This window comes from Falco naumanni, chromosome 12, assembly GCF_017639655.2.
Source record: "Falco naumanni isolate bFalNau1 chromosome 12, bFalNau1.pat, whole genome shotgun sequence".
Lineage (NCBI taxonomy): Eukaryota > Metazoa > Chordata > Aves > Falconiformes > Falconidae > Falco > Falco naumanni.
Window position 1 is genome coordinate 19,043,604 of NC_054065.1, and position 27,106 is coordinate 19,070,709.

The 27,106-nt window shown below is 38.7% G+C and overlaps 1 protein-coding gene across 3 annotated transcripts in view; it reads left to right on the top strand.

Annotated features, from left to right (window-relative positions):
* The window catches only part of THADA (THADA armadillo repeat containing), a 161,986-nt gene that overhangs the window by 99,401 nt on the left and 35,479 nt on the right, over positions 1-27,106 (top strand). For all 3 annotated transcript variants that reach the window (XM_040611455.1, XM_040611458.1, XM_040611456.1), the window contains exons 30-33: positions 908-1,023; positions 15,265-15,350; positions 26,217-26,629; positions 26,959-27,080. In XM_040611455.1, coding sequence (XP_040467389.1) covers positions 908-1,023; positions 15,265-15,350; positions 26,217-26,629; positions 26,959-27,080 — 737 coding nt within the window. The remainder of the gene's footprint in view (positions 1-907; positions 1,024-15,264; positions 15,351-26,216; positions 26,630-26,958; positions 27,081-27,106) is intronic.

Sequence of the window (27,106 nt, forward strand, 5' to 3'; positions counted from 1 at the left end):
AGATGACTGTACATCTTATTAACTCCATTTTTTCTTAATACTTTTCTATATAGTCAATACTACTTGGAAAATCTGTTTCTAAATAGCAAAGGAAGGTCTCTAAGAAAAGGAATTATTTGCTTTGTTAATATGTTTTCTATTTTGGTGGCTTGAATTCTTTCCTTCATGGTAGCTAGGACACGTCTGCTAGGCTTTTCTCTGAAGGTCTGGGGGAGATAGCACAGTCAGTGCGCAGCCCCAGTGCAGGAGCTCAGTCTTCTCTGTCCTTGGAAGGGAAAGGTGTGAGCATCTCCCTCCTCTGTCAAACCCAGCTGCCCACTGTGTTTGCTTGGAACCCGAGTGAAGGATCTCGGGAGCAGGAATAAAGGTACTTTTCTGTCAGCATTTCAGAGTAGTTATAGATGATAACCCTATTGCCTTTAAAAAGCTTTTTGCTCAGTGTATGGATTTTAAAGACCCTTTCTTGCCTCCTTGGTTGCGCTTGTATGATGCAGCCAGCCTGCTTTATCCAGTGGGCCAAGCTGCCAGTGTGCTTAAGAGACAGTTGTGCTGGCACTGGTGGGCCGATGGCACTGCAAGAAGGCTGAAAGTGGAGGGATGCTTAATTTGGCAAGGATCAGTAGGAGTGCTGTTCATCTGACTGTCCTCTACTCACTTCATGGAGGTTAACATCTTCCAGCACTTTCTGTGTTTTGTTGTTCAGTTACTGCAAAAAGTGAATTTTACAAAGCAGGCAGTTTGGGGATTCTATCTTTTGTTATGCCAAATGAATATACATTTTTCCTTGAGCAGTAATTGTTCATTTTGTAGGTGGCTGTTTCATCTTGGAGCTACTTGAAGGAAAAGTAGTGGCTAGAAACTCTAGTTTCAATTCATTAATTTTTTTATTTATTTAATTTTTTTTTAGGTTTTTTACTTGCTGCAGTCGTACTTAGAATCAAAACCGCTCATTAGTTCGGACTTTCAGCAGGGACTGGGTGAGATCGTTACCTGTGTAGGAACCAAGCTATGGTTGGCTAAAAGGTAAGGTGAACCACAAGGTATCTATGTTTACACACATAGGTTACTAACGCATGGAAGACTTGACTCATTTTTTTTAATAATTTTTTATTTTGGCAAGGTGGAGAGATTTATTTCTCTAGAAACGTGTAAAATTTGGATACCTTATTGGCTTACTGTTTTTTAGTCAAGGTGATCTTTTTTCCCCTAAAAAAAGCAAAGATGAAGAAACATAAGTATGCTTTACCTGTGTGTATTAATGTTTTTCAGTCACCTTAGTTCTTCTCAGCTAATTTTATAGTCCAGTCATTTAAAAAAAAAAAAAAAGCGTGAATGAGAATGCGTACAGAAGCAGCCTGTTTGAGGATCACTGTTGCTTCTGGTCTAAGAAAAATATGCTACATATATGAGGGTTTTATATTACTATTTTCTTTGACTTTCACATTTACAAAAAGTAGTAACAAAATGTCATGACAATTGTTGAAACTGTCAAAAGTATTTACCTGCCCACAAACAATCCAAGACAATTTTTGAAATATTTTCCTTAGGTTTCTTTAAAGGAACTTCAGATGACCTACATAAGGCAATCAAGAAACTCTTTTTTTCTCTTCTTTAACTTGATCTCATCAATTGCTTTTGAAAACTCCCACCGAAAACCTTAAAGGTCTCAGTTGTGGAGAGAGAGCACAAGTCCTTGTGTAAATAAATAACTGGGTGAAGTATTCCGTAGTACAGTTTGCACAGTTGAGGGAGGTCACAATGCAGTCTAGAGTGGATGTTTGATAAAACCTATGTTGCTTTGCGATCATCAAAAGCAAAATTGTAAGGATTTGAAGGACAGGACTAGTGGGTTGAGGAATTCTTCTGCCAGTGTTAACTGAGTTGGGGTAATCAAGATACAGCTGATCTTTGAGAGTTACAGAAGTGTCTCCTGAGAGTGTGAAAGTGATAATAATGAAGGTAAAACTTGGTGTAAATAATTGTGAAATTATGTACATGAGTAAAGTAGTTTGGACTTCACTTGGGGAAAGAGTGGTTGCCCAAGCACATTTTTTGTTTGAAAAAAAATCACTCTGATTCTTGGTAGAGCCAAAGAGGGGAGGGGGCAAATATCATAAAAAGAATGCAGAACAAAACAGAAGTCACATGTTTGTTTGCACATTAATTTGTGTTGTATATTTGAGTATTGTGTAAATCCCAAAGAAGATGTGGTAGAAATGACAAGCAGTAAAGAGACTGAAAACAAGTATAGAATAGCTTCTAGATGGGGAATGACTAAATAGGCTGAGATTGTTTTAGCCTGGAAAAGGGACAATTGAGGGATGACACAATAAAAAAAAATAACTGTTATGAGTCAAATGAAAAGAGAATGAGTAATTAGCATCCCTTCCAATCAGTGGCAGATTTAAAAGAAACAAAATAATGAAGTTTTTAATGTAATTTCAGTTTAGCTATGGAACTCCATGATACAAGATAGTATTGGGTTTAAACGTATATGAAGTTGTAACATGATTGAATAGTGTTGAGGAAAGACAGCCCAGTGAGGTTATTGAGCACGTAGAAGTCACAGTTGGCCGAAGAAATTGTTCAGCAACCTTGAAGGTTTTGGCAGGTGTCACTGTTCTTATGCTTCCCTTACCTGTGCACCTGCTCTCTGCCCCAGTTGGAGACACCATGGTGGATTTGGTGGACCTTTTGGCTTGACTCAGTGTAAGCATTCTTAAGTCTTTAAATGAGGATGGTAATTCATGTAATTAAATTAAATCCAAATCCATTGATATTGTTATAAAGAAAGAAAACCCCAAACACTGGAGACTAAATTCAGTAGAAAGATACTGGCTAAATAATTAAACCCTCTTTTTCTTGCAGCAGATATGTAAGGGCTGGGCTCTGTTGATTACAGATTTTAAATAAATTCTATGCTTTCAAAGTATTTTTTCAGAACTGGCCTATTTAATACATCAGTGCTGACTTTTTTTTATTGTTATTATTATCTCCAGAAAGGAAATATTTTCAGGCTATCTCTAAGAAATCCTAGTCCATAGTATAGGTATTTGCCTGAAGAGATGTATTTTCTTTTTCACTTGCCTGTAAAAAGCTACAGCTTTTTGTGCTAATATTAACACCCTGTCAGAAGCATGTTTCCATTTTGTCAGTTTGTTGTAGCCTCCTTTTCATGTTCTTGTATTCTCAGTTAGGCAGTTAATGCTGTGCATAGTTTTTTAAATGCCTTTCTCCCAAGATAGTAAAATTTTATATTATGAGCATACAGGTTCACAACACTAAGTTAAGGTATTGGGGTTTTTACAGACAGAAACTCTTTTTGCAGGTTTCTAATGTACTTTATAATTTTCTCTGGTTCCGAACAGCCATACATCCTTAGGCACATTGAGCTAAGATGTGTTTTCTTTTTACTTTCTTCTGGTTGTGTTTTTTTTGGGTTTTTGTTTTTTTTTTTTTTTAATCTAAAAAAAGCAAGCAAAATATCCATGAAATGTTTGCTAACCAAATTTGCTTCCAAATATGTCTTTAAATATAAGCCTACAATAAATGATAAAGGTGAAAAGATTTGCTTGCCTCTTGATTTCTGCTTGAGATAGATGTGTTCGGTGTGGTGTGATTAAAAAACAAAATAGACAAAAAAACCCCAACAAATAACGCAAACAAAGATATTGAAATAGATGGTATTTTGTGGTAGTTTGTCTCCCACATTCAGTGTGCAGTTCTGCTGTTTATATTTGGCTGTGTGGAAGTGAACAACTGTTCTGTGATGAACAGTTGGTTTGGGGGGTTTTGCTGTTTTCTCTTTTTTTCTTGTTTTTGAGTTTTGGGAGGTTGCTTGGCAGCGGAGATGTCAAACTCAGAAGTCCCTCTGTGCAGTTTTCTGGATGTTGGGAAAGCAGGTCAGGGAACCAGCACTTTGTGTCCTGTTGTTAGACGACTTGGTGTGCATCTGCTGCTGGTCACTGTCAGGGGGGTTGGTGGCTGGCTGGACCCTTGGTCCATGTACAACCATTCTTAACTTCTCTCTGTTCAGGCAAAGAGACTGAGTACCACAGAGAGAGAAAAGTTAATGAATCTCCATCTGCTTCTTGTCCCTTTTTCATAAGGAGGTAACTTACCATGTCGTGGATACTGTAGTGCAGCAATTGTTTGAAAAGAGGGCACTAGAGACGCTCATTATGAATCTTAAACAGGTAAAAAAAGTTAAAATAACAGGAGAAAGTGTTTGCAAATTTGTGAAAATGGGGAATTATTTCCAAATACCAGTCTTCATTCACGTTTCTGTGCTAGTTCTGTAAAGTTCTTACTGGTGTTCTTTCAACTACGTACTTGCTTTGTACTGTGGAACAAACTTCTCTGAGAAAACCTAAATTAGGAAATTTTGGATTGCATTAAATTACATTAGCTCTTAAAAATGAGGCCCAGTTGTCATGCGTATATATATTTGGAGAAAAGATGATCATTCTTCAGCTGTTGTTTGAACTGGGTGGTGTTTTTTGTTTGTTTGGGTTTTGGTTTGCTTTTTTTTTTTCTTTTACCTTTTCAGGGCGAGAATGTAATTTTCTTTCATCAGAATGTATTGGTGTAGAATAGCTCAAGAAGTTACTGCACATTCCCTGTAACATACTAATCTCTTCTTCCTCCACCCCTCAACCTGACTTTACTCTAGAGAACAAAATAATGACTCACATTCTCCAAAATGAATTGCATAAAACATTCACATTTTCAACTGATATTTTCTGTGAAAGCAGGCTTCTCACGTTAAATGCTTGGACAGGGTTGCTTTTTCTCCTTTGTAGCATATATTAGAATATTAAAAGAAAAAAATAATTTCTTCCACCTTCCTTGTTTGGTGTATTTTTTTACACCTTCAAAATACTTACTTTTTGAGTATTCAAAAGTATTTTCCTTTTTTGATGTTTTGGCGAATGAGACCTGCCTTCCATCACTTCTCAAGGTGATTTTTGAAACTTTTCACTTTACTTGCAGGTTTATACTTCATTTGGTGTTTTTGTATTTTGTTTTAGAATAGCTTGTTAGTCTAAAGTGGTTTAGTCACGTTATTGTTTCCTCCCACACCATTTTTTGCATATGGGAGATGCAGGGTGTTTGAGAAGAATAGAAATTTTAAAAGTACATAAAACCTGCTTTGTTGGAGAACTGAGGTGATGGAATGAAGTGATTGAAATTAGTCTGGTTAAAGCTTAAAAAAATAATCAATACATCAAGCTAAGCCTTTGAAAGAGTTCAAAGCTCTTTCATATGAATTGAAAAAAAAAAAGGGGGGTAGTTTTTAGCTCAACTGCATACCAAGGAGTTACAAGGCTAACTCTAGATGCCTTCTGCTTCGTAAATACAGAAAGTTAAAAGAGCAGCCTTGGAGCTGGTAATTTGTTGTACAGAAGTCCCGGAAATATTTGTCTTGTTTCATTTGTAGCCTTTGGCATAGCAAAGTATTGGTATTGGAAAATTTGTGAAATCATGTCATTGCACAGCTTTGCTGTAGGATGCTGCCTTCCAGTGCTTTTAGTTTGATTATTATTTTTTTTCCTCCTTACTGGAGACTGCAGGAGGGTGAAAAGACTTTGAGGTTCTGCCAGAAGTCAAATAACATATTCTACTAACATCTAGCCATATGCCATTTCTTAGCTGAGAGCTTGTCTGCACTGGGAAATTTCACTTCTAAGAAGGCTGCTTTCTTGAAACTAACTTGTGTGGAACAGCCTTGTCTGAAACCAACTGGCTTGGCATTTTGCAAAGAGTCACTGGTTTATCTGGAATGGCCCAGCTGTGGTGTGTACACTTAGCTTTATAACCCAAATATCCCGTGCTCTGTGGTGCTGCTGCTTAGCTCTCTGCTTTATGGATGGCGCAGTTAAAAAAGGGTCCTGATGTAGGGAAACGATGTTCAAGCTCACAGGACAAATAAATGCAAAAGTTACTTCATGCTTGTGCTCAAAACCAGGTTCGCTGTCCACTGAGATACTTGCTGCTCGGTTTTTCCCAGGCTGACTCTAGGATGTGCCATCTGTAACTGCTTTGAATGAGGGAAATCTCACAGGTACTTCATAGTGCTACGGAGTATGGTAACTTGGCATGTGGATGCCTGTGGCACTCCATCAGGCTTGTAGTTTCATCCATCCCCTTTCCCCCCTCTGCTTTTGGCAGTGCCATGTGAGTGAAAACAGGCAGACAACCAGTCTTAGGTCCTTCCTAGAAGGAGCTTCATCAGAGGTGTGTTTAGGCTATCTGTGTGGAAAGCAGGAACATGGCTTCGCTGGGGTTTCAGGACTTTGTGGCTCAGAGAGTGTAACCTAAATATGACCTTATTTTTCTCATTGCCCCTTACGAGTGACAGCGTTAATTTGTAGTGAGCAAGCTATTAAAGACAAGACATTGGCACATACAGGCCTATGGAGATGCAGGTGCAAGATATCCATGGCACTCTGCAGGATTTCAAGCAGCCTCTGTGTGATTTTTGGAAGGGCGGCATTATTTGGAGCTGGAGGGGTGTTTTGTACTTCCAGAACAACAAGAAGGCAACAGCTAAGGAGAATGTAAGGTCATCGTCCTTGGCAGAGGGTGATTATCTTCAGGTTATTCCCTTGCCTCTTCCTCCTTCGCTGCATCAAGACGAACCTTCTTGTCCTTCCAAGGCCATGTCTGCCTTTGGTATCTTCCTTTTTTCCAACTTTTCCATTTCTATCTTTAAATCCTACACGTTTAGAAGTGCAGTTAATTACCTTTGTTCGTTAGTGGTCTGTATGCAGTAAACAGCTGTGTTCAAAAATTGAAAATAGTTTTAATGACTGAGTCTGGCTCGATGGAAGCCTAGTTAACCTTCTGTCAGCTGGGCTGGAGCAGTAATTCACGTGTGCGCTCCTACGTGCACAAAACATCAAGGGAAATTTTTGTTGTCCTGTTCCAGTTGAGAGCAAAGTGTACCAGTATGAACAGTGACTGCACATCAGGTGCACAGTGGTAATTTATTAATCTACGCTTTCTGACCCAGGAACCTAATTTAGCCTGGTTTGGTTTTGCTTTTGAGAGCAGTCTCATAACTGTTATGTCATTGTTCATAAACGTGTCCATGGAGGCACTCATTTAAACCTTACGTGCTTTTAGCAGGCTATTTCAGGTTTCTGTGCTGCTCCAAGTCCACTCTTTCATCAGGTTTTATAAGAGTATCCTTAACACAGCTACAAATTGTTTATTTAGGCAGTTGGTGATTGCTTGTTTTGGAACGCTTGCTTTGGGTATCAGTAGAAATGTTTAAACTTCAGACTGAAGTTTAACGTGCACTTTGCATAGATAAAACATTCTTTGACTCTGGTTCATAGGTATACTCTTAACTTAAATATGAATGTTCAGGGAATATTAAGAATTGAATAAGGTTGTTTAAGGTGTGTTCTCTCCACCAGTGCAACATTCAGAGTAGGCACAAACCATGTAGCATTACAAGTTTTGGACAGAAATCCTCACTCATATCTGAAAATGCTTTCCAGTAAATAAATAAAAGCGTTTTAGTAGCTTGCCTCTTAATAGGCAAAACCCTGCTGTTAATAGTGTAAAATTCATTAAATTTACACATGGGATTACTTTGACCTCTAAGTTTTATAGGATGCTGCTAAGGGATCACATGCGGTTCTCATTAAGAGAACAAAAAAGTGAACAGACGGGATTATTTTATCAATCAGGTATGCTAAAAACAACACCAACCAAACACAACCTTTCAGTATCATTCACCAAGGACAGCTGGAGCACAAATTGCTTTTTCTTAATAGCTGAAACTCAGGATATTCTTGGTGGTATCACAATGAAAAAATAAGTAGTGTAGCTTCTTTTTAAAGCAATAAGCTCTCTGCCTTTACCAGGGAAGCTAATAGCAATATAGTAGTCTGGCTTTTGTGGTGTTAGAAAAACTTAAATCACCAGGCCAGCAACTTTACTTTGGGAGAAAATGCCTGCTATAGTGCAGGATGAGCTGGTCTTATAGAATAGGCAAGTCAAAAGGGCTGTGTACATGGTAATTACTCCAAGAAGATCTCAACAGCACCAAGTAGGCAAGCAGATGCGCTCTTACTAGATGTTTGTATTTCTGTGCGGGTGTTCCTGTGCTTCCAGGAACTCAGTAAGGATTACTTGATAGTGTAGGCTTCATTTTTTTTTTTTTTAAAATACTTTCCATTAAATGTAGGTCTGTTGGGTATGATGTTCACTGATGTGCTGGTTTTGTATTACATAGTTAAAAATGCTACGGACAAAGTTTAGTAATTAAATCCATTATTAATGTCTTCTTAAGAAGAGAAGAGGAAGGCTGTGCACGTTGATTAGCGCTGCAGATGTGCACTCTGAGAGAAAATAGATTAAAATATGAAGTCTGCCTTCAAAACAAATACACCCCCAAAAAACCCTCAGTCTTTCGAACACTGCAGGATTTGAAAGCTAATAACCAAAATGGGAGATTTAATCAGCTGTTCATTGTATGTGTAGGTGTGATTTCCATAAGCTTTGTTGCCTCCATGAGTGACAAATAGTCATTTTCCAGATCTCTCTGCAGGTAAAATGTGGTCAGTACAAGGCCAGCTTGGCCTGGGTCATCATCATCCCTCCAAGGATAAAACTTCCTATGGATACCCCCCTAAAGATTATGTAGAGTTGACTGTATCAAGACTCAAACATCACAGAAAATGCATTTCTGGGTGCATTTAGAAGATCGTTTAGCTGATACAATTACAGGTCATGTATCAGAAGAATCTGTCCACCAGAAGAAAGACTACTTTGCAGGGATTTGCCATACTTCAGGAAGGAATAAGCTGGAAGTTGATAGGGAGGGAAAGATACGCTGTAAACCTAAAATTTAGTTGCCAGTGTGCCCACCTGAAGAGCTGAGGTTATGGAAGACAAAGGCAGACTGGGAAACTCAGAACAGGAGGTTGCATAGACCCTGTCCCCAAGCACCAGCTGGCATTAGGACATGTTGGATTTAATCCACATTCTTCCCTGCATTTATGCTAGAGATAGAGGTCCAATTCTAGCCTCAATTTTGTGTAAAATGTTGACTCAAGAAATGTTTTTAAAGTTCAGAAATATCAGGATTTGTACAAAGGCTTTTGCAGTAGCATCCTGTGTTAGTTGGAATATGATGTTTAGGAAACCAATTTGATATATCTGTTGGAAGCAAAACCTGTACATAATATTGGTGGTTGGAAAGTAGGAGAATTCAGTGTTTAAATTCAATACCAGCAAGCTGATTTATTTTCTGCCAGCTAAAATACAAAATTCAATAGGTGTTGCTGAGGGATTTTTTTTACAATAATATGTTATTTAAACAGAAGAATGGGGTGGTGTTTAGATATTACAGTTTTCTTTTTCTTTTAATATGGGGCTTTTCCTAAAATACTACCAATAAATTTAATCCTGTGAAAAGGTCTTCCAGGAATTTTAGGCTTTTTTCAGCCTTTCCAGAAACATACAGCATTACAGCAAGAGTGACTTTTCCATTAAGGACCTGAGAAGGAATAGGCTATTCATTTAATCAATTGATCACTTTGGAAATTGAAATGAAAGCAGTCATGCAAGTCATAAGGATGGTTCTCTTCTTGTTCGCAAGGCAACTATGAATTGGCCTTTGGAAGAGTTGCCCTTGCAATCTTGCCGATGCTGGTTTCTTTACCCTGACACTTACGAGTGTGCTGTGAACATTTTGGACAAAATACAGGGATTTGTAGGCAGCTTTGTAAGTTGTATAATTTTGACTGGATTTCTACATTAGCTTGATTCATGAGCCAACTCTTGTCATCAGTTTTTAAAGACTGGGGCTGAAAGTGACCAATTTGAGTGTGTAGATTAGAAGTAGCTAACAGTCATTTAAAAACTGTACTTTGAAGAAAATGTTGGCTGACACTCTGTGTAGTTATGTATTGTTTTACTGTGACCAAAACTGTGATGTACATGGCACGTATTATTAGGAAAAAATTCTGTTAGTTATTTAATAAAGTTATATTCCAGTTTGACAAACAAGATAAGCTTGTATTCATAAAGCAGCCCAGGATGAAAGATTTGAAGTCTTTCAGACTCTCTCTTCTAAGAGTTTGGATACTGCAAAAATCAGAGCTTTTCTAGGACCTTTTACAAAAGTTTTGTTTTAGATATCTTAGTGCCGTTAGCTATCTTAGGGATATCTGTACCTAATTGATTCATGAGAGAGATGGTGTGGGGTTTTATTTGGTAGACATTGATTGGCAGATTGCATTTCAAATTTGTTAAGTGCTTATTGCAAGTTTGAGCAAATATGCTTTGATTTTTATGTTGTTAAACAGCTAGTAAATATCGTGTTCTGCTAATAGTTTTGCAACATCTGTTTCCTAATGAGGAAAAATATGAGCAAAATAAATTACCTCTTTGGAAGATATTGAATTTCTGTTGACTAGAGTAACCAAAACCTGGTGTTATAAACATTAACACAAATAGCTTTGATTTCATAATCAGTGAGTTGTATCTCTGATTTACGTAACAAACACAATATATTAATGTTACTGTTGTTCATCTCTAAGTGAGATGGTGCGCCTTTGGAAAAAGAGGAATGATCTAGGAGAAAATAGTTGTCATCTGACTGTGTCATTGGAAATTGGGGTTTGAGAAGAGAATGAGAATATGTGCATCAAAATTCTTTGGTATTTGCTCTACATAAAGGTGTGTTGGCATCCTTGTTTATATATAGAAGTCTGAATGGTTATAAATGGTGTCCTGTAATGAGTAGAAATGATGTTTAAGGGCCTCTGCAGACCTTAGTGGTTAGAGGAGCAAGAGGTTATATATTTAGTTTATTTAAATCTTTTTCCCAGTGTTCTGACAGAATCGAGTCCAAATGTGTGAGCTTTCCATGTTCTTTGCTCCTTGTTATTTCCCTTGGAAGAGGAGGTGGTTTGCTCCATAATTCATTAATGTTGATCTTCTTTAAAATAAACAGTAATACAAGAGAAACTGAATTTCAGAAGTTAAGCCATGTGTTCCTGATAGAGTTGAAACTGTGTGTGTGAGCAGGAGGTCTGTGACCACATATTGCTTATTTTTTCAATAGATGCTAGTTTGGTTTGCATCAGATCTGCCATCCAAAATAAGCAAACTGATGACTACCTTAAATTCAGCATGACTTAGCTATAAAAGGTGAATCAAACTTTTAAAAAATAATATTTGCAGAGCTCCAAACTGTGGGAGTCTAGGATTGGTTTCATGTTACCTAGACCTAAGCTGCAGGCAGTGGTACTTAAAGGCAGTTAAAGGAAGAACAGAAATCAAAGCGGTCCCAGTGCTACTGTAGGTAGCTGAAGCCAGCTGGAGCAAAATGCAGTATTGCATGTGGAGCTTCTGAACCTGCCCAGTCATTTACATCTGCAGAGCGGGAATATCTCCGGAAGGGTACGCTTCCTGATTCACCTACCAGGCAGTTCCTGGTTGAAAACAAATAGCTTATTGTTACTCTGGGCATATAATATTCGGTAAGTGCTTAACCTGGACCTCTTCAAAGGCGTTTGAACAGGAGCCTGTGAATTTAAAAGCACTATTTAGTTTCATTAACCTTCTTCTCTTAAAAAAAACCCCGCACTCTTTTAACGGCTAACAGAAGGTTTCCTCCTGCCAGTGACTTCAACTCTTTTCTAATTCTATATTCCCATACCAGAATTGAGAATGAAATTACAAAGTTGGACTACCCCATCCCCAATTACTTGTTCAGCATTAATGATAAGAAATTGGTTATGTTTGGAAGACTTCATTTTCAGGATCTAATCCAGAAATCTGCTATAATGTATCAAGATTAATAGTATGGAAACTGACACCTGTGTGTTCAGATTTGTCTACTCTTCAGCCATGAAGAAAGGCACATTTCCTCCCCCATACTAAAAATATTGTTAGGCTGGAGCTTTAGGCAGTTAAAACAAGTATCTGTAGACCCCCTAAAACCTTTGGTCCCTTTAACTTTTTTGACTTGTGTTCTTTCAGTCATCTTATCTTGTATGGAGTTTTGTGATGATCTGCTAGGGACACAGCAGCTCCTCCTGTCATTATTTCATTCTTGATTAAATTACAAATCAGTTTCTTCTGGGCCATGTTCTTTCTGAGCAGTAATCCTTTCCATCCCTGCCTGTGCTTCTGAAGGTTGCAGGTGTCTTCTTCCCATCTGCCTGGCAGGTCAAGTCTGTGATGATGCTTGCCTTTTACATGTTACTTGTGGGAGACAGCCTTTGACCTCTCTTCTGTCAGATGTGCTGAAAGATTTTGCAATATTGGCTGTCGGTGAAATTTAACTCTGTGGTTGTCTGTGAGATGATTTTTACTTCCCCCTGGACAGTCAGCCTCGAAGTACATCATCATGAAGCAGTGCTGGAAGCTGTGGGATAAGCTTCCAAGTGCAATGAGATACCTGGAGCAGGCTGGCTATAAACTCTGTATCCAAAGGAAAACAAAAAGCCACAAGACGAACTCCTCAAAATTGTTTTAATGCATCTGGGCACAGTAAGTAGGTTGGTCATTGGGTCTTTGATACCAGCTGTTTAACTTCACCGTTACACCAACTGTTGTTAAACCAACGTAGTTGCTAATGCAGACCAAGCATTATGTTACTGAGGTCTGGATCGCTGCACTGACATCACCAGCCTGCTATTAGTATATTTGTGTAGTAGTATCAATATTGTTTCAGTATCGACTTTGTGCTTCTGTGAGGGCATACCCTTAGATATAAGAGTCCTAACAATCTCTAGCTCTATCCTACTCAGAGTCACATACAGTTTATCATCTGGAGTTAGCACATGATGTATTTTTTTCCATTAATATCCAGGTTGGAAGGGAAATGAACTAATTTTTGGGTTTTGGACAAAAAAGAGAATGCTGTTCCAGATGCCTGGAGCTCCCACCCTTGCTACTGCTGTGACTTTCTTGTTTGGAGACAGATTTCCTCAAAGCTTGTTTATGAGAACACCACTTTATTTGGGTATCTGTCTTAAAAAAGAAACATCTTGTACTCTTCCCACTCTCGTTGTTGAAGCTCGGCACGCACAGGTCATCTTAAATACTGTGCCGTGCATCATTTGAAATGTTCAGCATGCGATTTTTGGCTGTCAGGTCTGTTATGCAAATCACAGTTTGATTGTGTTCAAGACTGAGCTTTCAGCTACAGTCTGAACAACACTGAAATTTCTTGGTTTTGGAAAACTGAATTTCCTGTTGTGTCCGTCTGGCACATATGGCTGAGAATTCACTAGCATCACCAGAGCAATGGAGTCAGCCAAGAACAAACGTTTGGCATGTTTTATCGTAGAAAAGCCTCATTTCAAAATCAAAACATGCATATGTGCATACTCAAAATGAAGTGGTAAATGCTTAAAAACTGGACCAGAATAAAAAAACATGTCAGTATTGCTGTTGTCACTTCTTCAGTAAAGGTTGCGTCAGCCATGTTTTTCCCAAAGCACAATTTGTACATTGGAAACTTTCTTTCCAGTGAAATGACTGAATAATAAGCGAGTCTTCCATTTTCCAAAGGAGCTGAAGTGCAGTAGGCCCGTTATGTTCATCATCTTAACTGAAATCTGTCAAGGCTGCTTTCGTCCATTTTATGAGTACATGTGAAAGACTTCTTGGTTTCTTTTCTTCTAAGCCTTTGGCTCTGTTTTGTTGTGGGTTGAGCTTCTAACCCTGTCGGTGTGCCTTGGTGGTGTTTTTGCACAGGCTTGTGAAGACCAGCTTGGGCAACAACTGGATGCCCAAGATACAGGAGAGACATTTGCTTAGTTAGAGTGGGTAAAAGTTAAGCCTTCCTAATACAGCTTTTCAAAAATAGGCCATATTAAAATTGCTTTGGCTTCTTGTGGTATCCACTCTGATGTGCATCTTCTCTGCAGGCAGGCTTTTAGCTCTTGTGCTTTAAGGCAAGTGGTAAGAGGCAAGCATGGAGTCTCCAGAGATTTGTGACTCCTTCACTAGTTAGTATCTAAAAGGTCTGTTTGTGCAAAAGGCGAAGAAACTTTTTCAAAAGAGGAGACCTGGTAGCATACAGTCTGCTATATGTTACACAGATGTCTATTATTGTAGGTGATAAAAGAAGGCATAAGTAATTTAGGCTTATTAGTTTGACTGAAGGGTGAGAGCAGCATTTCTGGTAAAAGTTGTCTCTTAACAGGATCATAAGGCTAATTCTCCATAGGCAAATACAGCTGCCAAATGTCTACGGAAGAAGCTCAAACCTTTCATTTTAATGTCATGATCACATATCTTATTTGAAAAAGGTTTTTTTTGTTGAATTTTAAAGATGTTACGGAGTTGAAAATGTTTGTTGGAACATTTTTAATTCACAGTATTTTTAAAGAGTTTCGGTCATCAAGATAAGCATACAAAGAAAGTGCCAGATAAAATAAAAATGAAATACTGAACAGAATTAGTCATACTTGAGGCTTGTGCTGCTTGATTCTAAAAGTTTTTGTTTTGGTGCAAGTCACATTGGACTCATCAGAATAATGTCTATGTTTTGAACTGGATGTCCTGTTTGTTCACATATTAAGTTATATTTTAAGAAAAGTTTTCCTGGATAAAACATACTGTGATAACATAATGAAAAATAAAGATGTTAACCAAATTTTACTTTTCTAATTGGAAAGAAAATGTCTATTACTAGTGACTTGAAGAGGTAGAGCAGAAAGTAACTTATTACAAATTTGCATTATACATACAAAATCCCCAATATTCTTGCCTGGAAGTAAAAAATCTAATCTTAAAAACATGCATGCCTCTGTGGTCTTTGTCAGAACAGTGTGTGCTGTGGCCTTTAAAAAGGTGTATTAGGTAACCATTCACGGGGAATTTTCTCTTTTATGAGCTGTAACAATACAACCTAAAAACTTAATTTTGTTAATGCATTTAGTTATATTATCTGTAAACAAAACAAAGACATGCTAGTTGCCATGGCAAGCTGATTCATCCAATAACGATAAAATATATAAACTGCGATTTGGTGGAATGGATGGAGGAAGGGTGTTGCCATTCTGCTAGGGAGACCGTTATTCAGAGTGGACGGGAAATGAAGTTTACATAACTTGGCTTAATTATTTTGTAAACGCAGTCTCATTTGATCAGTAGTTGATCCTCATTAATTAAGTAAAATAGACACAATTAAGTAAAATAAACACAGCAAGCTCGTGTGTTTCACTGCTGTTTCTGAGTGTGGATGTTATAAGGTTTTAATTTTCAGTAATTTGATTTTTCTAGGCCAAATCCTTGTTTGGTGACCAGAGCTGCCTATCTTAATGTCCTTGTGATGCTGAGTACTCACTTGGGGAAGTTTCAAAAGCAAGGTAAGTCAAATATACTGTTGTATAAATCAAATGGAATATCTGTGAGGAAATTCCTGAGCTCTCTTGAATCCAGAGAAACAATAATATATTGATTGTAGTCGTGGTATCTGCTGAATGCTGGAGTCCCTTCACTGCTTTGTGTAAAAGGGCCCTTTGCTCTGCCTCCTGTAGAGCCAGTGCTGGGGACTGTTGGGAAGAATGAGCTACAGCTCCATGTCAAAGCTTGAGCAATGATGTTGCGGTATTCCTAATTCTAGAATGGTATAACAGAAAAGATCCCCTCCAGTGTTCCAAAATGGTTTTCTGGTCCAAGATTGTCAATACAAACAAAATCCACACCCCAGAATATTGCTACTTTAACCTTTCCTGAAAGCCACAGAGATGTTCATGTTCCTTCGTGAGACACCTGAAAGCATTTCAGAGAAACTGTTTTCTCATGTTTAGACATTTTGTAAGAAACAACTCTGAGAGCTTCTTTAAATTTCTTTTTTTTTTATATTGATTCTTTATCCCTGTGAAGTCTTTGAAGGACCTGTCAGAACTGTCAGTGGTTTTAGTGATGCAGGGTGTTGTTTGCTACAACACAAAACATACTGTAAACAATAAGGAAAACAAAGGTATAGAGGAAGGGATAGCCTTTCAGGTGTGACTGTGTATAGGCCACGTTTGGTCAGCTGTAACTAGCTTCTTTGTGGGCCTGTTTTGTTCATTTCTTGTGAACAAGTGAATAATAAATTACCTTGTCAGTCCAGGAAGGCAATTAAAGAGTAGTTCTTTCATTTTATTAAAGCTCTTAATGACTGATTTGAACACTGCATTTAAGTCATTGGAACTGTTCCTTATTTCAGATAGTCTTGTTTTGGGGGCTGTCCTTAATTTTTAAAACCAATTCCTTTTGCTTTGTTGCTTAGACCTTTGGCAGAAGTAGTTCTATTTTAATTCCCTAAGTGCTGTTTCTGTGATTTCTTGTGAATACACAGTTAAAATAGTGATAGTTGTCAGGAAAAGGAGTTGGTGATGAACATATCTGAAATTAACTTCTTCGGACAGGTTGATGCAGAATCTAGTCGTTATAGCAGAAGCATAGACATACAGAAAATATATGACAAGTGGGTTCCACTATACTGGAGGAAGACAGTTAGGGTTATCTGGGACTCTAGGACATGGGTCTGATCTTTCATGTCCTCTGAAAAGTCATTACTCTCTCATGGGTCCCAGATGTCAAAATTCAATAAAGGGAATTTCCAGATGACGTTGCACTGTAGGTCTCATTCTGTGGGGTACTGAGCCCTGTTTGTGACTAGGCCTGCATGCTTTATAGGGAGGAATGCACCACCCTATATAAAGCAGTTCCAATATACCATGTCTCTAGGGATAAGTTTTTTCCTGGCTCTTTAATGTTTGTTTTGGGTAAGTTACATCTACCATATTTGGCCTCATCACCCTTTTTTTAATTTGTGTACTCCTTTCTTAAAGATAGATCCTCTTTGGAATATTAATTGTTACACTTTTTAATCATGATCCTCTATCTCTGTTCATCTTCTTTGTAGGAGTCATCATCCTAGTCTTTCTGTATTCTTTTCATATGAATTATTTTTCCTCTGTTTCTGACTATTCTCATTATTCACCCTTCAACTGTTATTTTTATATTTTCTTTTATGAAAGAACAGCCAGTATTGCAGGTGAGGGCTCCTCATTTGCTTAGCGGGCATTACATTTCCTTTATCAGTATCTTTCCTATTTCGGTTCTCTTTGGGTTTTTCCTCTGTTTTGTTTTTTAAACAATTGCTGCACATTTGCAAAAGCTTTTATTGACCTCTCCACACCAGGAAACGCTCTTTTTTATTTTTTTTTTTTTATTTTTTTTTAATGCCCCTGACTTGTGAATAGCCCTTTGAGCATGAGGGACTGCGCCATGCTGTGGCTGGATTACTGATTGTGGTGGATTCATTTATTTTTCAAAGCTCGTGTGGACTGTTCCAAACCTGGGTGTTGTAAGGTACAATTTCTGTAGAAGGAAAGCAATTATTTTTGTGGACTCTGCTCAGGGAGAGTTCATTAGTATTGTCTTGCTTAAACGCTTTATTCCAATATAGGTTTAAAATTATATATTGCAGGCAGTATCTACAGAGAGTAGAAAGTTAGACTGGAAATATGGTTTTGAAAACTTGAAGATACGTTAGGGACAATTTTATATATCACAGGCAGAAGCCCTTCTGAAATGAAGGAGTAACATGTTTATATTAAATAGAACCAGAGTGTCCCATGACACAGTAAGAGAAAGACTAAACTCAGCAGTTAAAAATGAATGTTTTGAGTCTTGCATTTAAATGTTCTGTAAGGAATAATTATTAGCTGAAGCTTTATGCTTTTCTGAGATTAAATATCTTACTCATATATGTGTATCTCTGGTTATGAGCCAATTTTTCTCTGTTTTAATCTTGATTTGTAAAGTTGTTTCAATGAATAAAGGGTGAAGGACAAATCCAAATAAAACTGTTTCTTGATGTGTTTATCTAAGAGGCCCCAGGAAGTGCTGTGTATGAGTTCCAGGCCATGGGCTGAAACTGATTTTCATCAACAGAAATGGGAATGCAATGTAATGAGGCTGCAACTGGTTAAAGTCAGACCACTTCTAATTGATTATGCCTGTCTAAAGGGGCTACAATTACAAAGAGATTTTCAGAGTACAACCCTGCCTAGGCCTTTCCTACATTACGATTATTTTCTGTAAGTGATTTGTTGTCTTCAATTAATAAAATCTGTCTCTTAAAGTGCAGGACAGCCCTTAGGGAATTTACTTCACAAATTCAAAACAATTTAAAATGTCGGATAAGGAAGGCAGGGAGTAATGGATACCAAAAGCATCTTGTCCAGCTAAAAATTTATTGCTGGCCAAATGATGATTATTTATCTTAAAACAAACAAAAAACCCTCCCTGTAGTTATTCTGATCTGCTGGTTTGGATGGAAATGTTGCCGGATTCATGTCATTGGGAAAATACAGCTCTCTTGAGTCGATAGGCAAAATTTAGAGCATTTTTTTCCAGCTCCTGATATGCCTGAGTGTCTTCTGATGTGCAGAGACAATACATAATGCCAAGACTATGTAAACTTACATATTTTTTGTGTTCAGTTGTGAATTGTGGTTGGAACTCAGAAAAAAATCTGAAGCAAGCCTTTTTAAAAAAAAGTAAGTTAAATATATAAATAAAAATACTGTTATTGTCTTCATTGAGAGCAAAAAAAAGTTTTTACCAGATCTAGGTATTAATTATTTGATGAGCTGCTGTCTATTGTCAGTATTAATAATTCTTAATAATATCCAGTAATTATTAATAATATCCAGTGAGTTTTTTCTTGCAGATCTCTGATATATTGTCTCCACAGTAACTGTTTTATAGACTTGGAAGCACCAGATGTCCAGGGCCTTTGCAGTCTTAATGGGGAGAACAATTTCAGGATTTTCTGGCCCTCGTACCCTGCTAAAATCCAGTCAAGTTACTCCTCTTCTAGAGCACCAGAGTGGGTGATGTAGGAATAGGGGGAAGTTCCTACTGGAGGAAGCTGGTGACACTTGCAGGCATTTTTGGAAGTTAAAAATGGCCCCAAGTCCGGGTGGCAACGTGTCCAACCTTAGCTGTGGATATAATAATTTGTAATTCACAAGTCTTGATCAGCAGGCGTTGGGAGGAGAGGTCTGTCAAGCTTTGGTGCCACGGATCCATGTGTGTGTCTGAGGTTATGCACTTTTCTCTGCACTCGGATAGGCTTTTGGAGGGAGAGAAAACCAGACTCTGGACAGGCTATGCTGTGATGTAGTGTTTCAGTAGATAAGATTCCTTTGTTGCATATGTGGACTTCTGACAGGGCCTGTCGTTAGACATTCCTGCTTTCAGATCTTCTCCTGGAAGTTGGTGGAAGCTGAACAATAAGATGAGAGTATTACCGCAACCCTGCAGTGCTGGTAACACAGGAGTCAGAGCAGTGTCTTCCAGTGAAAGCTCGGATCTGGGATGCTCTGTCTCTCTGTAACAGATGAAGAATGCCACAAAGCAAAGTGGTCACACTTTCTTTCTTGCTCACATCTCAGAACATTTTTTTTATAGTATTTTGTCAATTTGTTAAGGAAAAAATGGATGCAACTCGCTAAAATGCACTTGACTAATAAAAGCATGTGTTATGGTGTGTTCAAAGAAAGGTACTTGTTGATAAAGTATTGTATTGAGTCCATCAACATATGTGAAATAGGATGAGAACAGAAGTCAGGGAAAAGGTGAAAGAAAAATTTGCTAAAGATAAGCCTTCCAAGTTGTTCTTTTATCCTGTGTATTTGCTGTCAGTCTCCTGTCTGGTTTGGCCTATTATCAAGTATAGTGTCTTAAAAATCAAGTTCGCTGAGTAAGAGAAAACATTCAAACAAGATGTCAAATAGGATGAACCTGTGGTTTAGGAGAAACTGCCACTTGAAGTCTAACTAAGCATTCTTCCTTTCTACATTTGAGGTGGAAGAATTTATAAAAGTTCTGGAGATTAACCATATTCTACTGTTGTTGTCATCAGTGGAAACAGTTACTCTGTATTTACGTAACTGATTCTGTTCATAATTAGATTGTTTTGATATCAAAATGGAGCAGCCAGCATTCTACTGTCACTAATATATTCTTCCCTTGAGTTTTGCAACAACAGACTTCCATTTTCTTACTATCTTCCAAACAGCTAAACTTTTTGTAGATGTAGCTGAGTTAAGATTCTTAAATTCTGCTCATGAACGAAAAGAAACAATTGCAAAAAATACTGTGCTTTGCACATGTGTGTTTGAGATCAGGAACATGAGCAACTGTGTTCAACTGTTTGCTGGTTTAGTCCTTTTTTGTGCTCTCAAATATGACAAAATACTGTGTTTTAACTTACATGTATTGCAAATACCGTTCTCTTAGTTATATTTGTCCTTTTTAATGAGAAGTTATAAAATGTATTGGTAGAAATGGTATGCATTATCAAACTTCTAGATGCTTTGCAATGAAAGCACAAATGGTTTTTCAAGTAGGAAACTCTTAAACATTTTGCCCAAATGATTCATTATGTAGGACTTTTAAATAGTGTTTGAAAGGTTTGCCCACTTTTTTTTCAGTATTTTACTTCTTTCTTTTTCTTATTTTGCAAAGAATGTTAGCTCAAGTTTTTCTGCAGGCTAACATAAAAACTGGTAATGATTAAACAGTAAATAAAAAAACAAAACAAAACCAACCAGGAATAACTAGGTTGGTTATTTTAGCCATACTTTAACTTTCTTTTCCTAAATCCCTAAGACCTGTGGCCAAACTGTGACTGGCAGCTTGTTAATGCATGTTTTGATTATTTGGTTTAATTAGCTGAAACAGAAGAAATTCCATCTGAACAAATTGAAAGCAATTTTTGTTTGTTATGTCAGAAATTATATAAACTTTGTGTGCCAGTATATTGACTGTGGTGTTGTTTTGACTCAAGGAAGGTAAAGATTTTAAACGTGTTTATAGAATCATCTAAATGCCCTATGCCTACTGACATTAAAGTAGGCAAGTCAGAAGGAAGTATGGTTGGGGACACCTTCCACCAGACCAGGTTGCTCAAAGCCCCATCCAACCTGGCCCTGAACGCTTCCAGGGATGGGGCATCCACAGCTTCTCTGGGCAGCCTGTGCCAGTGCCTCACCACCCTCAGGGTAAAGAATGTCTTCCTAATACCTAACCTAAATCTGCCCTCTTCCAGTTTAAAGCCATCACCCCTTGTCCTGTCACCACATGCCCTTGTACAAAGTCCCTCCCCACTTTCCTGCAGGCCCCTTTAGGCACTGGAAGGCTGCAGTAAGGTGTCCCCGGAGCCTTCTCTTCTCCAGGCTGAACAACCCCAACTCTCTCAGCCTGTCTTCAGAGGAGAGGTGCTCCAGCCCTCTGAGCATCTTCATGGCTTCCTCTGGGCTTGCTCCAACAGGTCTGTGTCCTTCTTATGCTGGGGTCCCCAGAGCTGAATGCAGTGCTCTAGTAGGGTCTCATGGGAATGGAGTAGAGTGGCAGAATCAGCTCCCTCCACCTGCTGGCCATGCTTCTTTTGATGCAGCCCAGGACATGGTTGGCTTGTGTTGAGCTTCTCACCCACCAACACCCCCAAGTCCTTCTCCTCAGGGCTGCCTCTCAAGCAATTCTCCACCCAGCATGTATCTGTGCTTGGGATTGCCATGACCCACATACAGGACCTTGCACTTGGCCTTGTTGAACTTCATGAGGTTTGCATGGGGCCACCTCTCATACCTGTCAAGGTCCCCCTGAATGGCATCCCTTCCCTCCTGCGTGTCGACCGCACCACCCAGCTTGGTGGTGTTGGCAAACTTGCTGAGGGTGCACTCGATCCCAGTGTCCATGTCACAGGCAAAGATGCTAAATGGTGGCAGTCCCAGCCCCTGAGGAATGCCATCATCGCTGGTCTCCACTTGGACATCAAGCCATTGACTGCAACTCTTTGAATGTGACCATCCAGCCAGATCTTTATCCACTGAGTGGTCCATCTGTCAAATCCATGTCTCTCCAGTCTAGGGACAAAGATGTCACGTGGGACAGTGTCAAATGCTTTGCACAAGTCCAGGTAGATGACATCAGTTGCTGCTTCCTCATCCACCAGTGCTGTAAGCCCGTTGCAGAAGGCCACCAGATCTGCCCCTAGTGAAGCCATGTTGGCTGGCACCGGTCACCTCCTTATTCTCAGTGTGCCTTAGCATAGTTTCCAGGAGGATCTGCTCCATGATCTTGCTGGGCACAAAGGTGAGACTGGCTGGCCTGTAGTTCTCAGGGTCTTCCTTATTTCCTTTTTTAAAAATGGGTGTTATGTTTCCCCTTTTCCAGTCAGTGGGAACTTCACCAGACTGCCATGAAATCTAACAGAAATACATAATCAGCTGGCAAGGTAGTGAAACAAATTTAGGTTTTAAATATGGAAGGAATTCAGATGACTTCTGTCACTTTTGAACATCTTGTAGAATCTCTGAGATGAAAGAGTAGCTGAACTGTCCATCAGCTGACAGTTTGTTACTCTCTGAGCAGGGAAATTTTTCTGTCCTTACTGTATGTATCTGGTTATTCAGGGAACAAACTAGCATAGTGCTGGCCTGTCACCGCAGGAAGAGCAGGAGAGTCAGGCAGGGCACAGGTTTTGGAGCTGTCTTAAGCTTTGAGGAGGTTTGTAGCTACAGATTCATCAGGTCTGCTAATTCCATTCTGCTTCTCTTTCCTTTTTATTTTCAAATGATGAAAGACCACTTCAGTTCGTATAACTGACTGTGAACATCAGTTGATCTCAAACAGGATTAAAAAACCAACCCCTCAAACCTAGATCTTACGACACAGACGTGCATATCCAGTGTAGGGGACTTAAAGGGATTAAGGAAGACTGTGGGATGTTCGTGCATTGGGTTGAGGAGAACCAAGTTGTTGTGTACGATGTCTCTCTTCCTATCCCACAAATGAAGCAATCCTTGGGAGGGGGGGAGTTAATCCACTTAATTCTTGGGGGGTCTTTTGCATCTGTCAGCATCCTGGACAAGACCGCTGTTCGCCACGTTGCTTGTTTGGTCAACCAAAATTTGTTTTTCCTTCTCACAGCAGCTGGTCATTCAAACTGTATGGTGATTTTTGTTTGTAAATAAAAGTATGTCTTTACTGTATCTTAACAACAGAGGCAGACATTTACTTTGGGAACCAGTGTAGTTTTTTGTTTAGTCAGGTATTTTGATGTAAGCCAAAGAAAAGTTTACTTAAAGTTAAGCAGAAGAGAAAACATTTACATGAAAGGCAAGAAAGATTTCTTAGTGATGAAGTTGAAAGCAGGAATATTTCCACTGCATTGTAATAAGACGGGGGCTTTCTTTCCTTCTGTACATATTTGTGTGAAAAAAAGAGTGTCGGAGAGCATGTGGAGCACAAGATGAATGCGGAAGGATTTGCTCTATGGTGTGCTGAGGCTAAGCAAATATGCAGACGGTCTTGTTTTGCTGACAGCCTTGCTGTTGAGGCGTCCAGTTTTAGAGAGACTTTCTGTAAAACAGATGAGCCACGGTGTCCAGTCTTTCACAATTACTTGGGAAAAACAAAAGTCATCCAGAAGGCTTCCAAACCAGCAGAAGTATCTGATAAATACATAAAAAAGAGGATCTGTGGCAGAGGACTCTTGTATTGCAGTCTCTGCAAACTAGTAATTCTAGGAGTAGCTCTGCCATGATTTTTTTATATGAAAATAATTTTCCCCTTCAAAGATGAAGACAGGGAGTGAAGTTATGGTGGCCTTGCAAAATTCAAATGAAGGTTTGCTGAAGTGGATCTGAAGCTGCCAGCTCCTCGGGTCAACAGAGGGGTCACCACTCTCTCCAACGTTAGGTTGCTCTAGCAAAGTTGGCAGTGTTGACACCAACGAAATGGAAGACACCTTCCCCCTCTTCCCATAATATTTATCCCTGTCTCTTTCTGTTTGCCTAATACTGCTCTCCCTTGCCTTGCCCCAGAGCTTTAACCCTTCCATCCTGATGGTTATCATGTTACTGCTTGCGCATATGATAGGTATACCCCAACGTAAAGAAATGCTGATAGGAAGGCAACGCACTTCTCTTGCCATATACTTTAGAAAAATATACTTGGTTTGAACAGCTGAGCCAGTCACCTCCCGTATTGCTGCAGTGCAGCTGACGGGGGTGCGTGGAAAGCTGAGAGGGTGCAGGGCTCCCAGACTGAAGCTCTTTCTCTTGTCGAACTGAGGTGCTTGAACTTGAACCTTTTTCTTTCAACTGCTTGGGATTATTTCTGTTGTTAAACTGGTGTCTGTGGAGTCAGGCTGTGTAATAACTGGGACAAAGGCCTAATCCCTCTCCAAGGCAACCAAATGGTTCAGAACTTAAGGAATTCTGGCAGTTGGATACTTGTCGTGTGACATAGGCATTAATGCTAGTTTATGCTATGACGCCGGTATGTAATGCCAGTCTGTTTGGAGGGGTTTTAGAAAATGTAGCAAATAAAATATACAAGTTTGCATGTTACGAGATGTAAGCCATCTCTGTCATCTAGAGGGTTATGCTGTTACATAGGTTTGCAGTGATATTGCAGTTTCTTTGACTACAACAAGCCCGTTCAGAAAAGAAACTGGAGTGAAAATATGAATGACAGAACTAATGGTTAGGTAATATGTCTGAAAATCTTTTTCAAATACCAAATTTCTTTGAAGCTTTTCCAGCATTACTGAGAACACGCTTCTGTCTTACATGCTAGACAGTGTACAGCCATGTCAAGTTTCTGTGTAAATGTCAAACAAATTAAGGTGGCTTTGGAAGAATTTGAATATGAAAGGGCAGGATGTTTAACTGTAAATAGAAAGCTTGGGGGAATGTCTTAATGGGCAACAGAATGAATCCATGTTTCTGTTGCAGTTTCATGTCAAATTCAGCAACTTAATAGTAATATTTGGACAGGCTTTTAGTAGTACTTAGTGCTTATTTAATTATAAATTGCAAAGTTACACGGCAGTGAATTGTCTTCTTGCAGATACTGAAGAAATCTGAGGAAGCTTCCTTTGATCTTTGTATTTACTTTTAATGCATTCTGACATTTTAAACTCCCTAAACTTTCAGCATCCCTTAACACCAGTGGCAGTGTTCTGTTCTGTGCTTCTTCATGATTTTTCCCTTACTTGTATTTGAATTTTGTGGGATATAGCATATTAATTTCCTTGCAGTACAAGCTATACAAACATCTGAACTGGGCAAAAATCTTTGTTTCCATATTATAAAACAATTCATTCCAACTGACAATGGAGGACAAGGTTGAGCTGGGGGCATGTGAGGAGAATGTCTGTGTGTGTGTGTGAGGACTATTGATTATTTTTTTTCCTTTCACTTTGTGTTAACATTGCCAATTTTGCTAAAGCCTGAAATCCTCTGGCATCACAGATAGCAGTGACCTTTTTGTTCACTCCAGGAGGTAGCCAAGCACTAAAGAAGATTCTTGGGCTCTGCTGTGCCGTGTGGGCAGGTTGCACCATTGTAAAGGGCTGAAATGTTCCTGTGCTGATACGTAAGAGGAATTAAAGTGCAGCTTCTTTTTGTCTTAGCTGTGTTAACTGTCCAAAGGTAATAGGCATAGGAAAAGCATACTGGATTTCTTAATCAGTAAATTCTTTAGATTGATACACACATGACAGATCTATTTATGTAGGAGGGGCGTAATAGTAACATTTCTCCTGGTTTCAATTGCAGCTGGGTAGTCTGACAGACAGCACTTTCTTCAGTCTGACCTCTGATTTTAGAGCTATTCTGTCAAGGATAATATGATTGCATGATTGTCTTTGGTACTTTTTGAGGTTTCCAAACCACTTACTTTTTTTTTTCCCAAATATATTTAATACAATATAGTTTATTTGTGTTAATCACTTTCTACAATGGTAGTGCAAAGCATTACAATTTGCAAGACTGTATTAGTAGCTTGATTAAAAGACATACTTATCAAACAGCTGTAATTGGAAGAGATGACAGGCAATCTACAAAGTAGTGCAGCATTTTTTAAATTGTTTGAACCTTCCATCCCGTGTGTTTTATAGCAATTTATAGTTTTTGTAAAGTTTGTGTCCTTATTTCGTTCTATTGAAAGATGAATACACGTGATATATAGGAAAGCTGTTTTATAATTCAGAATCACTTTAAAATGGAGGAGACCTATGCTTTCATTTCATGCCTGATTTTACCTTGTGATACCTTTTGCATACCTGATGTTTTTCAACTTCAGAATCACTTCATGGTCTGGAGCAGGTGATAACATCATCTATTTGTCACTACTTAGTTTTATTCTCATTTCAGGCATGCAAATGTTTGGATTTTGGGCGGAGATGAACGGAATTATTTCAGATTCTGAATTGGTATCTGGTATCCCCTACTCATCTGCAGTACCAGGACTGATACAGTATCTTCAGAGCATCACCAAGCTTGTAATATCAGTGCTGTCAGTAACTGCAGGTCCTGATGTCCAAAGCAGCAGTTCACCTGTTGCAAAGAAAATAGCCAAACCATCACTGTCAATAGTTCATCTCCTTCACTGTGAGTTTCATGAAGTACGTCTGCTTGCATTGGAAGCAATACTGCTGTGGCTGAAACAAATAAATTCCAAGCAGATCACAGAAGGAGGAGGAGGTGTAATGTGTTTACTCATTGATTTGGAAGGTACTCTGCTTACAATGGCTCTGGAGGAAAAGAATCTCCAGTGTTTTTGCAAGGTAGGAGGGTGCTTTTTTTATTGACATTTGGTATGTTTTCAGTAAATGATATTCTTATTTTTTGAAAATATATTTTGAACATGTATGATGTTTTTCAAATAGTACATGAGTGGTTTGGTTTTTTTCACACTGAATAGGAGCGGTGCTATAATTCTGTAACAGATGTTCTTGTGTAAAAGCAAGAACTTCCTCTTTCCTTTCTGAGCACTGTCAGTAGAGGACCTTTGTGTTCTTGAACTGGGGTTTAAGTCACTGTTTTATTGATCTCAAATGTACACATTCATGTTGAGATTGTTTGTAAGTTCTTTGTTTGTGAATTGTGTGTGCAGGTGCTGGAAATTCTTTATAATATGGACCTCAGAAATGTGCTTCCTGAGACTGAACACTCTATAAAAATGAATCCAAATGAGCTCTTAACCTGGAGTTTAAACATTGTAGATACCTCCGACAGGTATGGTCCATCATGCACATTAAAAT